The sequence below is a fragment of the Emydura macquarii genome, unplaced genomic scaffold, assembly GCF_026122565.2.
Source record: "Emydura macquarii macquarii isolate MOO-44397 ecotype Brisbane River unplaced genomic scaffold, CSIRO-AGI_Emac_v2 contig_1790, whole genome shotgun sequence".
Taxonomy (NCBI): Eukaryota; Metazoa; Chordata; order Testudines; family Chelidae; genus Emydura; species Emydura macquarii.
The window spans coordinates 5,345,536-5,358,659 of NW_027131927.1; the positions used below are offsets into that span (position 1 = coordinate 5,345,536).

The window sequence follows — 13,124 nt, forward strand, 5'->3', positions numbered from 1 at the left end:
CCAGGGTCTGCTTTGTTCTCGAACTGTATTAAGAATGAAAGGAAACTTGCAGAACTATAGACCGCTCCAGCCTCTGTCCTGCTGGGGAGCGGCATTGCCTGGAGATCTGCAGCTGGTTTTCTAACAGCACCTGCCGGGACGGGGGGAGCGAAGTGGGGTGCGGCGGAGGTTGTGTGTTGTGTGCACTAATGGGGTCCTTGCAGGGTGCCTCTTTCGGGGTGCTGTCTAAAGGCAGCGTGTGTCTGCTGGGGGGTGTCTGCGGAGGGGGCGAGTGGGATGGGGTGCTGTCCTATGGGAAGGGAGCCCTAGAGACTTTGTGTGGGGGACAGGTGTGGAGGGGAAAGTGGGATGCGTGCCGGGTGCAGATGCTTGTGCTGGGTGGACGAGGAATATGGTGGCTGGCAATGATCAATGGGGGGAGAAGAATCTCTGGCCGGCTTATGGCTCTCCGGGCATTGCTCGCCGCCCCCTGCTGCCTCCTGGGACGGTGGCTGGATGTTCCCTGACCCCTTCCCCCAGCATTGCTCCTGCATGGGGGGAGCTGGCATCGGTCTGGACCACAGGACCCCTCGGACTCTTCACCCAGAGCCCCTCCCACCCTGCCGCCACGACGGACACTTCTTCTTTCCACCGCGGGGAGCCCAAGGGAACTCACGTGCTGTGGGCATCCACCACCGGGCGCTGGGGAGGGGACACCGCTGAGCAGCCTGAGGGATCCTGCGCGCTGGCAGCTCTGGATGTGGCGTTCTCCGGGTGGCTGCCATGTGACCTGCCCTCAGTGGGCATCCCAGCGAGGGAAGGAGTGCCAGGACGTGCCCACCCCCCGAGCTGGTGCCCCTTCTCCACCATCGCTCCCAGCTGGCATAGCAGTCACTCCAGGAGACCAAGCCAAGCTCCACTGAGGAGAGAGCTGATCTGGGGCAGGCACCGCTGGACGGGAACAGAGCAGGGTCACGAACTGCTCAGTGCCCTTGGCCAGGGCGAACACGTGCCTGGTGCTTCAGGCTGAGCATCTGTAACAAGCGAGGACCCTGATTCCGGGAGTCACCTGGTCCCCGGCGTCACTGCTGCCTGCCTCTTGCCTGGCTGAGCAGCTGTTGGGTGGCCACTGTGGAAGCAGCTACTCCCTGCGTCGCTCTGACAAGCCAGCGAGCTGGAAAATCAATCGCCTGCTGCGTCTTGCTCCCCGGCAGGAGAGGGGATGTGAGTTGTCGTGTCTGATTCCGCCCCCCGCCCCACCTCCCAGCTCACCCCTGAGCCTACAGGACATTAACATGGCAATGGCGGGTGCCAGGGGGCCATTAAATACTCGGCCATGGAGCCCAACCAAGCCTGGCCTGTCCTAGGGCCCCTGAAGAACTGGGGGCGGCCTGTGAGTCACAGCCAGCCAGGGCCTGCCCCCCCATCTCTGGGCACCACCGAGCTGTCCCCCCACCCAGCTTTCTCTTGCATGTGCATCTCCCCGCTTCCACCTGCAGGCACTGGGCCTGCCCCTCTGAGGGGAATGGTGGAGCTGGGTCCCTCCCTCCCCATTGGGATGGGGTGATTCCTCCATGATCCTGGAATAGCTTCTCCATGTAACCCAACCCCACCAAGCTGTAGCATCCTCGCCCTATCCCCACACCATCTTCCTATAACCCCTAACCCTTCCCTATCGAAATTCAACCTAGATGGGACCTCCCAACCCCCAGCATCCCACATGTCAGCCTGTGCCCTCCCCTTTACAGCCTGACCTACTTTAAGGATTATCAGTCCCGTCCGTCCTCCCGTCCCCTAACACACACACACATTCCCTATCCTTTCCACACCAAGCGTGGCGCGTTCTTCTCCACTTTGCGTTTAGGTGGATTTCTTCTCCCTGGAGGAAGGTTTCTCCCCCTCATCTCATGTGTGGCTGGGAGATTTTCCTTCTCCCACCATCTCTGGCTGACCTGGGAGGGTCGCACACCTGCTGATTTTAACTTTAAATTGTCTGAAATGCTTCACAGGCTGCCACATGGTGGGGTGAATTCTGCCCCCAGGCCTGTCTAATGTGGGAGGGAAAGCTCAGTTCTGTGGGAGCACGGTGTACTGCTTTTGCTTTGGTCGGAGGAGGAATGTGTGTTACATCCACTAATGGTTTAAAAAACAGTCACAATTTGAAACGGTCCGTGTCTGTGTTTAATTTCTGCTCCGCCACTTCCCGCAGGCACGGCCGGGCTCTCCGGGTCTGGCTGAAAGGCCACCAGCACCTCCAAACAGCGCTAGCAGAGCAGGGCCCGGGGGCCAGCGATGGTGTAGACACACTCCTTGCCCCAGCCAAGCGGGGCCCTGCTGTGCCAGGGGTAGGGGACGCAGGCCCTGTCCCCTGAGACCCAGCTTGCTTTGATGGTCAGCTCCCTAGAGCGGGGACTGCATTGGTCCAGTATGTACAGTGCCTAGCGCGGCAGGGTCGCTCGTAGCCCAGCTGCTGGGCACGGAGTTACTAGACAAGGGGAAAGGTTACAGCAGTGGAGCGTGGGGAGGGGGCGGGGGTTAATTGGGGGTGTTTGGGGGAGGGGATGAAGGCAACTGGCTCCAGACAGGCCTCAGCTCTTCACCGTCCTTAGTCCCTGGGCTGCTGCACTACCCCCATCAAGGCTGCAGCTCCCTGGTGCCCGTAGGTCTCTGCCCAGGCTGCGAGTAAGGGGTGGGGGGTGTCCCCTGAAGATGAATGAGACCCACCCCCATCACCACCACCTCTATAGGTGGATCAACTGGTTGGGAGGGTTGCCTTGGGGCAGTCCTCCTACTCCCCCAGCTCCCCCCGAAGCCGGGGGGGGGGGGAGGGTCACCTGGCAACTCAGCCCTCATGCCCAGCCAAACATGCCCTGGCCCAGGGCTCCTCTAGGGGCCCAAGGAGCTAGTGGGGGGGAAGGAGAGTTGGCCTGGGCCCAGATCCCCAAAGGGATTTAGGTGCCTAACTCCCCTGACTGCATCCCCTTCATGGACAGGGTGAGGATCCCAGCCTTGCTTTGCTGCTGTTGGCCAGGCGCCCACTCCAGGCAGGCAAAGGCAGGGCCTGCTTAGCCCCACTCTGTGGGGTGAGGAGACCCCAGCCTTACCCTGCTCTAGTCCCAGCTCTGCCTCCCAGTTATTCTTTAAGCACAGGGGCTGCTCTGCTGCGCACCAGGGCCCAGCCTGTGGGGGTGAGAGGCACCGGCAGAGTCGCAGCCATGAAAGTCACTGGAGAACACAGGAGGAGTTAAACTGTGCCTCCTGGGGGCCCTGATCCATATGCATGCCTAGGCCTCAGTGGCAAGGAGTTCCACCGGCTAATCCTGGCCTCGAGCCAGAGAGCTGGTGTCTCGGTGAGGCCCAGACTGCGGCAGGTGCAGGAAGCTGTTTAATGAACTCTCTCTCGCCGCCTACTGGCTGCAGCCCAGCCTGCATCGCGGGCGTGAGTCCAGCCAGCTGCCTGCACCATGAGTGTTGGCCTCCATTTGTGCGTGGGGGAGGCGCATCAGCTGGGCTGCGCCGGCGGTCGGAATGTGATCAGTTCCGCTACGGCGCTGGGTGAGGAGGGAGGCGCTGAGCTGTAGGGGGCAGGGGGGCAGTGCCAACGAGGGTGCCCCCTGGAGACGCAGTGGGACGAGTGTGCTCCCCATGACCCATGACGGCTGTGATCTCTCCCCCCTCCCCCCCCCCCCCCGTGGTTTCTGTGCTGATCACTAATAGAACAGGGGAGTGTAGCACTAGGAATGCAGCTGGTCAGCAGCAGTGGGTTCTGGTCCCAGCTCTGGGAGGGGTGTGGGGGGGTGTCTAGTGGTTAGAGCAGGGTTGGGCTGGGTGTCAGAACACCTGGGGTCTATGCCTAGCTGGGGCGGGGATGGGCACCTAGCTCAGGGGCCTGGGATGTAGAACGGGAGGGGGTCAAGTCCTCCGCTGCCACTGCCTTCCTGCACGACCTGGGGCAAGTCACATCGCCGCTCCGTGCCTCAGTTTCCCCATTTAATAATACGGACGCCAGCCCATAACCACGGTTCAGTCACATCTCCAAAGGCTGTTGCCTGGCTTGGGAGAACGTGCCGAGGCCCTGCTCCTAGCGGTCGGCCCCTGGCGCCGGCCCTGCTGCATGGACACACCAGAGCTCCTGCGGCAGGAAGGGTTTTATTAGCAGCAATTAGTACAGAGACACTTAACGAGCAGACCCCCCAAAGGCTGAGCAAGGGTGGGGACACGGGGAGGGGGAGTGGAATGGCCTGGCAAAGCCACCGTCCTTCATGCGCAGTGGAGCCCCCCCATGACCTCTGTGCTCCCTTTGCTCCCTGCCCAGCTGGTCACTCGCTGCTTCCGCGCCACCTGCCTGGCCGCGGCGTCGATGGCGGCTGTCACGATCTCAGCCGCTGCGGCATACAGCAGCCGCTTCCCCTGCTCCTCCAGGGCCCCCACGCTGCCCCCAGGGCAGGCCAGCCGCACCCTGGCACTGGGAGGGTATGGAGGAGCCCCCTCGCTTGGCTGGCATGCACCATCTGTGCCAGGTGCCTGGGCCACCCCGCTTCCTCCTGCAGCCTCTGCCTGGTCCATGGCGCCCACCTGGGCGGGAGCTGGTGCCAAGGAGGCCGGTGGCTCAGGCTGATCCTGTTCCCCGTGGCACCAGGCCGAGCCTGCGGGTGGCAGGCTGGCACGACCAAGGGCAGGCTGCTCCAGGGGATACGCCCGCGGCGAGTCGCTGCCACCTGCGGCATCGTGATGCCCAGCGCCCTGCTCTGTCAGTGGAGCCAGGGCGTCGTTCCCAGAGACACCAGCTGGGGGCAGGTTTGGGGCAGGGCTCCCGGCTTTGCGGGCGCGGGAAACTCCAGGAGGGGGCCGGTTCCCGTGTCCATTGGGCTCCCCCTGACTTGGGGTCACACGCGGCTCGGCAGCATCGGTGCTGGGGGCCAGCATCGTGGTCCCCTGCTCTTGCCGCTGCTTGGGGGCGTCCCCTTGCGCACAAGCCACTGGCCTTCCCCCCACAGCCCGGCTGGCTGTGCTGGACCCCCTAGCCCCTGCTCCCTCGTGGTGCCCCCAGCCTGGGTTCCCGGCAGCCATCTCCACAGCAGGGCCGGCCGGCTCCTGCTGACCCCGCTCGCCCTGGCTGGCTAAGCCCGTCACAGGGGCTCTGGCCCCTTCCTGCCCCTGGGCTGGCTCTGCTGCTGCAGCACCCCCTGGTGGCGGGGCAGTTCCCACGTCGGGGGCAGGCTCCTCCACAAGAGACCTCCAGCCTGACCCCAGCTCAGCATCAGTCGCCTCCTCCAGGCTCAGGCTGGGAGCAGACTGTGGGCCTGTCCCTTCCCCTTCCTGGGCTCCCAGCCCCCCGTGCACCACTCCTCCGCCGCCCCTCTTGCCCTTGGGTCCAGCGTTTCCCTCCCTCTCTGCTCCTGACAAGGCCAGGCCGGGGTCGTCGCACCCAGGGGCTGTGAGCTCCCCCAGCCCCCTTTGCGTCTCAGCGTCTCCTCCGTCCCTCTCAGCCCCTCGCGCTGCCTCAGTCGCCAGCCTCTGGCCTCTGCTCGGCCCCACTCCTCTCTTAGTCCGGGCGGCGATCAGGCCTTGGAGAGCCTGCCAGGGCCTGGCACCCCAGGAGTCCCGTGGTCTGGCGCCCCCCGGGGCTGGCGTTGCCCCCAGGCCTCTCCTGCCTGGGCTCGGGGAGTCAGCCCTTTGCCGCCATCTCAGGGGGGCCTCACCAAGGGGCGCCACACCTCCGCTGAGGGTGGCGATGGGCCTGTGTCCAGCGCCCTCGCCATGGCAGGGTGGCACCTTCCTCCCCGGGGACGCTGCCTTGAAGCAGAGCAGCTTCCTAAGCAGGGAGGAGCCCGTGCTCCCCGGCACCGAGTCCCGCCCGGAGCCCAGGGCAGCGGCCCGGCTCGCTGGGGGCCTCACAGCCGGGATGGGATGCTCGTGGTTGGTTTCCATGCTGCGGCAGCTCTGGGTGGCACCGGGCTCCCAGCTCAATGCCCCCTTCCCCTGCCGCAGCAGCCGGATCCTCCGCCTCGGGAAGACGCTTTCCGAAGGGCGCGGGGGGGCTGTGCCAACGTGCTCCGACAGGAGCCCTGATCCCGGAGCTGAGGGGACACGGGTGACGCTACCTCCTTCGCTGCCTAGGCCAGGCTGGGACGTCACTCCTCCGTCCCAGCTCGCTGCATCCATTTCAGCCCCCTCACGTCGCCAACGGCAACAGCAGGAAGGATGCCGCCTCAGTGCCAGCGTTTGCCTGAGGACGCGAGTGCAGATTCCCCGTGAGACAGGCGTCAAACCCAGCGAAGGTGAATGGCTCTTCCCCCGCCGCGCCAGCTTGCCACACGGGCCAAATGGAGCCTGGCCTCCCAGCCGCGCAGCGTCCTTCCCTGGCTGAAGGCCACCGGGGACTGCCTCTTCTGGGTGAGCGGCTAGGCCGTGGCAGGGGGCGCTGAGCTGCCCTTGATGGGGTGAATCCCACAGCGTCTGGGGAAACCAGAAACTGAGTAAGCTGGACTAGCGGCACTTAGCCCTGAGTAGATTCATAGATCCCAAGGCCAGACGGACCCACTGCCATCATCTAGCCTGATTCCCCCTCGCCCACGCCCAGGGAACGATCCCAGAGCAATTCCTGGCTGAGCTACGGTGAATCTTTTAGAAAAACAGCCAGGCTTGATTTAACCACGTCTCCCCTTTACCTGTCCCTGGGCACAAGGCCCTGTCCCTGCTAGACAGACTTGGAAACTGGCGCAGAGAGACACCGTAAGCCAAGCTGTGAAATAGTGACAGAGCTGGATATAGAACCCAGGAGTCCGGGCCTATCCCCCCTCCATCCTTCATCCCCACTCTAACCACTAGACCCCGTCTGCTTCCAAAGTCAAGGAGGGAACCCAGGAGTCCTGGCTCCCAGCCCCCCCGCTAACCACTAGACCCCCCCACATCTCTGCCAAAGCTAGACATATTTCCCACTGCTACCAGCTCCTGCTCTCAGCTGGGAAGCAGCAACCCAAGGGGCCATGCAGATCTTACCATCCAAGTGATCCCTGCATCAGCCAGGCCCTGGCACAGTCGTCAGGCTGAGTGCACGGTGCCAGACGCCCATGCCCCACCGCGCTCACCCCAATTACACCAAGCTGGGGGCCCGACTCAGAGACGTCCCTGTGACACTGGCTGGCTTCGGGGGGTGGGGGGAACCCTTTATAATGTTAGTGATAGCGATAGTGCAAAATTACAACAAATCTTGCAAAATAGGCCATGTAGGTATCCTTAGAGCAGTTCAGCTTAACTGAACTTGCTACGCTCAGCTGTACGCCTGTATCAGCTCTGTATTGTAAGCGATGAATGTGCGCGATATTGTCGTATCTAAAACGTGTGCTGTGCTACTGGGTGACTGACAACCCCAGGAAGCTTAGCACCAGCACTGGCCAGCCTGCTGGAGGGCCAGTCAAGGGCCATGACCTTGCAATACAATAAGCCGAGGGAGAAAAGCCAGGCCTACACCTCATGAGGCATCAGAGATTGAGGAGACACATGTAGGAACATGGCTAGATGGTCTCTGAGGCTTTTCCATGCCATGCTGCGTTTGGGACAGAGGGAGTACAAGCCTCATGGCAAAAAAGGGTATAAAGCTGCACCAGCGCCATCTTCTGGTCTTTGTCATTCGGTGCTGGGGCTGGTTTTCAATATCTTCATTAATGATCTGGAGGATGGGATAGATTGCACCCTCAGCAAGTTTGCAGATGACACTGAGCTGGGGGAGTGGTAGATTGGAAGGCAGGGATAAGATACAGAGTGACCTAGACAAATTGGAGGATTGGGCCAAAAGAAATCTGATGAGGTTCAACAAGGAGAAGTGCAGAGTCCTGCACTTAGGACAGAAGAATCCCATGCACAACTACAGGCTGGGGACCGACGGGCTAGGCAGCAGTTCTGCAGAAAAGGACCTGGGGGTTACAGTGGATAAGAAGCTGGATATGAGTCAAGAGTGTGTCCTTATTGCCAAGAAGGCTAATAGCATATTGGGCTGCATTAGTAGGAGCATTGCCAGCAGATCGAGGGAAGTGATTGTTCCCCTCTATTCGGCATTGGTGAGGCCTCATTTGGAGTATTGTGTCCAGTTTTGGGCCCCCAACTACAGGAAGGATGTGGACAAATTGGAAAGAGTCCAGCGGAGGGCAACACAAATGATTAGGGGGCTGGAGCACATGGGTTATCAGGAGAGGTTGAGTGAACTGGGCTTGTTTAGTCTGCAGAAGAGAAGAATGAGGGGGGATTTGATAGCAGTCTTTAACTACCTGAAAGGGGGTTCCAGGGAGGATGGAGCTCGGCTGTTCTCAATGGTGGCAGATGACAGAACAAGGAGCAATGATCTCAAGTTGCAGTGTGGAAGGTCTAGGTTGGATATTAGGAAAAACTTTTTCACCAGGAGGGTGGTGAAGCACTGGAATGGGTTACCTAGGGAGGTGGCGGAATCTCCATCTTTAGAGGTTTTTAGGTGCGGGTTGACAAAGCCCTGGCTGGGATGATTTAGCTGAGGTTAATCCTGCTTTGAGCAGGGGGTTGAACTACATACCTCCTAAGGTCCCTTCCAACCCTCATCTTCTATTATTCTATTCCTGCTTCCTACCGCTGAATCAAATGCTCTACAGCTGAAGCTGTGAACCAAAGGACTGAGACCCATCCAGGTACTGGATGTACAACTGAGGGACTATATAAGCCTGCCAACTCCAAGTCTGCTAAGAATCTGATGTATGGACTTTAGAGTCATTTGTATGTATCTGATTGCTTTGATCATTTAACATCTCCCACCATGTTTGTTTCTTTCCTTTTATAATAAACCTTGTTTTAGTTACTGAAGGATGGGCTGGCAGCGTGGGATTTTGTGTGAGAACCAAACCTCTACTGATCTAGTAACGTGGCTGGCCCTTTGGGGATGAGAACATTTTATATGATGAGCAAGCAGAGTTTTAAATCATTCGCACTTTACTGGACCCAGCTGCTGATTTGGAGCCAGAGACTGAAGTGCAATAAAGGGGGCTGTGCATTTTTGGGGGGCTTCTTGATAAGCAGCGGGAAGGATCAGGAGCACTGTTTGTGAATGGGAGAATCTGCTCGCCTTCTGCCGCTTGCTATGACCTTGGCATTTTCAGGTTTCCCTGGCACGGACAGGTCACGATCCCGTCTGCCTCCTGCAGAGGGAACCAGCCGGCTGGGGCTGCCCTGGCAAGGGAAAGTGCCCCTGAGCGCCAGGCACATTCAGTGATTTTGCTCCTGCAAGAGGACTGCTTATCTCCTCCACCCCACCCAGGGCATGAGCCACTGCTGAACCAACCCTAGCGATAGAACCCAGGAGTCCTAATGCTCAGCCGCCAAACACTAGACCCTGCTCCCTTCCCAGAACCAGGGACAGAACCCAGGAGTCCTAGTTTCCAGCCTCTGCTCTAACCAGTAGCCCCCACTCCCCTCCCAGAGCTGGGGATAGAACCCAGGAGGCCTGGCTTCCAACACCCCCACCCCCACTGTCCTCCCAGTTCCTTAGCCTCCCCCCGACACACACACACACCCACACACCTGCACCCCCCAGCTCTGCAGTCCCCATAAATCACTGAGCCACCACCTGAGTGCAAAGGCAGCCCCCCCCACCCCCAGGCACTGGAGAGCCCCCACAACCCACCTACGGCTGTCCAGGGCCCCCGGGCGGGGAGCAGGGCCAGCCCGGACTGGCCCATGGGGGGTGACACAGCTGGGGATGCCGACCCGCCTCCATTCAGTTCCAGCTCTTCCCCTGATCCAAACAGGATTGTCCCAGCCTGGAGATCTACAAACCGCCCCCCCCCCACCGGACACCCCCACACTTGCCCCAGCCCAGGACTGCAGGGCCCACGCTCAGTCCGGTCCAGTCTGGTCCAGCAGCTGCTGCCTGGCCGCGGGGCTCCTGGCTCCTGCGCTTCGCTCTGGTTCTGCAACCACCCCCACCCCCCCGCCTTTGCCAAGGCACAGCTCACCCCAATCGTTCCCATGGCAACCAGTCTGTGGCAAAGGGGGGCTGCAGATGTGGGGGAGGCAGGGCTACCTGGCAAGGGCTGGGCAGATGCTCCCAGCCTGCGCCCAGGCCAGGGGTGGGGAGGGTGTGGGGGAGTGCTAGCAGTGCTTGGGGCAGTGGCTAGAGCTGGGGAGACGGGAGGGCTGGGAGTCCGGACCCCTGGGCTCTACGGGCTAATAGAGCAGAGGATTCAGAGCCAGGACTTCTGGAATCACTCCCTGGCTCGGGGAGGGGAGCAGGGTCCAGTGGTTAGAGGGGGGGGGGGCTGGAAGCCAGGATGCCTGGGTTTAATCCCTGGCTCTGGGAGGGGAGTGAGGTCTAGTGGTTAGAGCTTGAGGGTGGGGGGGCTTCCTGGGGTGTAACCTCAGCTCTTGGGGGAGGGGGGCAGGGTTTGGAACAGGGCAGATTGGGATTCTAGTCTAACCCTTAGACTCCCCCTCCCAGTGCTCAGAATAGAGGCCAGCTCTCCCCACCCAAAACACACAACCATTAGCCCCCCTCTTCCCACCCGGATCTGGGACTAGAACCCAGGCGTCCTGCCGCTTAGCCCCACCTCACCCCATAGTGAGTCGCCTGGAGGGTGATATCCATCCAGAAACTGAGAAAGGACTAACTCAGGAGAACAAAACTGTAGCCTCACTGCCCTGCCTCCCTTGTCCCTCTGCAACCACACAGGGGGAGGATATGACACCCCCCCTTTATTTCAGCCAAAGACCCTGCTCCAGGTTTTACTGTCACTCTTCGCCATCCATGCTGGGAACTCCAAACTCAGTGAATTAAACTGCTTGGCCTCGCTTAGGTCAACCTTATCACCTCCCTGCCCCCCCCCCCCCACACACACACACACACACCTTACAGATGGGGAAACCGAGGCACCATTTGCCCCAGGCCACCTGGCAAATCAGTGGCAGAATCAGGAAAGGAACCCAGGCATCCTGCTTCCCAGCACCCACCCCTGCCTCCTCTCCTACGACCATGATGAGGAGAAGCTGCCGGAGATCCTTAGCGAGGGGCACCAGCCCCCTCTTTAGAGTCTCTTGCCCACTGCATTGCTAGGACCTCCTGGCCCCTGGCTTCATCCCTGTGACAGCAGTGCAGGGTTAAACGCACCCCACCACTGCCAGCACCAGGCATTGCAACCGCTGGTCCCAGTGCTGGGTTAAGCTGGCCCTGCACGCAGCCCATAAAGGAGGCAACAAGGGCCTGGGCCCAGCCACGGCGCACAGCGCCCCAGTCCCCACCTTCCCCTGGGGAGAGCTAATGAAACCCACAGAACCCAAGATTTTCCCCTGGCACCCGCCTGGCTCCCGTGCAGGAAAGGACCTGCTGTGTCACAGGGCAGTGGAAGGACTCCCCCTGGTGGGCAGTGATGGACTAACCAGGCCCCAGGGGAGGTTTGTTCCTGACCCGGCTCAGTGAGAGGCTGGCTTGTGCCCTGCAGCAGGAGGGTTTGGTTCCCGTGTGTGGATTTTTCTTGTGGAGGCTCTTGTTATCTCTGTAAACGTCTGATCAGCCCGGCTCACGGGGGACAGGCCCATCCAGGCACACAGTACAGGGTAAAGGGGCCTTAAACAGGGTGGAAAGGACCCCCTCAGAATCCCCTCTGTGCGGGGCGCCTACCTGGCCAGTGTGGAGGGCTGTGCTTGCTGCCACCCACCGGACGTGGCATGGTGCGGACCACACTGTGCTGTGGCTACGCTCTGCCCCACAGGAGGCAGACGGGGGGGCAGGGCATGAGCTAGACACCAGGGGCAGGCTGGGTCCAGCACAGCAAGAGCCCCACAGCCAGGCAAGGAGAACCTGCACCAACCGCGGGAAGCACAAGTACTTCCCAGAGGCACCAGGCCCCTGGTTTTCAAGCCCTAACACTGCTCCTGTGTTAATAGCACCCCTGGCCCTCCCCAGCCTCAGGCTGCCAGGACTATGTGGCATCCATCTACCCAGGGACTCACACAGCCCCCAGCACTGGCGGAGCTGAGCACCTCACAGTCTCTAATGCATTTAGCCTCACAACGCTCCTGTGAGGCAGGGCAGGCTATTATCCCCATGGTACAGAGGGGAAACTGAGGCACAGAGCAGCTATATGACTCACCCCACATAACACTGTCTGCACCCTAACCCCCGGCAGCTGCATCTGTCCCTATGGAAGGATAGGGGACCCCTAAAGGCATGGGACATGGGCATACTTTGTCAGCTTGTTGTGGCTTTTGTGTTCTGTGTCTGTACCTTGTCTGGCACCATGGGACCCTGGTCCATGGCTGTAGAGCCCTACTGGTACCTGTGGAACATGGTGTGACTAGCGTGGAAGCAATTACCATATCAACTCATCCTCATGCATGGATCCAACGGCACCAGGTCCTATGCCCACCTACAGGCCTGCAACGGTACCAGTTACAACGCCATCCCCAGTGGCGTAGCTAGGAATGGAAATTTAGTTGGGCCCCAACGTCCAGCGGACAGGCAACGACCAAAGGTCTGAGGTCCCAGCAAGCCATTTCTATGGCATATGAATAAATTCACTTCAACAAATTTACTTAAACTTGGCATTCAGACAGGCTCAGCTTGGGGTGGGCCTGGGTGCTAACTGGGTGAACCCTGGCCCAGCCGTGATTACAGACTTGCCCCTCCATAGTCCTGCACGGTTCCAGTGGTACCAGTTACTAGACCCATCTGCAGGGCTGCAGCAGCACCGGTTCCAAGTCCCTGGGGGACTCAGGTGGTACCCAGACCATCCTGCCCCGGTGCCTTGTGGGAGTTGTAGTTTGGGTCTTGCATGTCCCCATTCTCTTTTAAGGGCCAGGTCCCTGGCCAGACTACATTTCCCATGAGGCATCATGGTCTTGCCTCTTGGGGAGAGGTGTTGATGCATCATGGGAGCCCCACTGCTGCAGCGCATGAGGGGAGATGTAGTCTGGCTGAGGAGCCCAGCCCCCAGTAAAGCATAGGACTGAGAATCACCCAAACTACAACTCCCATGAGGCACTTGGGCAGCATTTCTGAACTGAAATATTTTGCTGTTTGGGTGTTCAGCTTTTCCATGAAAAATCAAAATGCTCCCCAAGCAGCAGCCACTTTTCACAGGAAATTTCAGAGACTCCCACCCCAAAAGGGCCCACTGGGATCACCTAGT

At 60.3% G+C, this 13,124-nt stretch overlaps 1 protein-coding gene across 1 annotated transcript; it reads right to left on the reverse strand.

The window, feature by feature from the left end:
* Positions 1-4,121: 4,121 nt before the first annotated feature.
* On the reverse strand, positions 4,122-9,705 carry LOC137159113 (collagen alpha-2(I) chain-like). Its single transcript, XM_067557315.1, has 2 exons — positions 9,626-9,705; positions 4,122-6,438 (listed from the first exon to the last, which is right to left on the reverse strand). The coding sequence occupies exon 2, from the start codon at positions 6,142-6,144 to the stop codon at positions 4,240-4,242; it is 1,905 nt and encodes a 634-aa protein (XP_067413416.1). The 5' UTR covers positions 6,145-6,438; positions 9,626-9,705; the 3' UTR covers positions 4,122-4,239.
* Between the last annotated feature and the right edge of the window lie 3,419 nt (positions 9,706-13,124).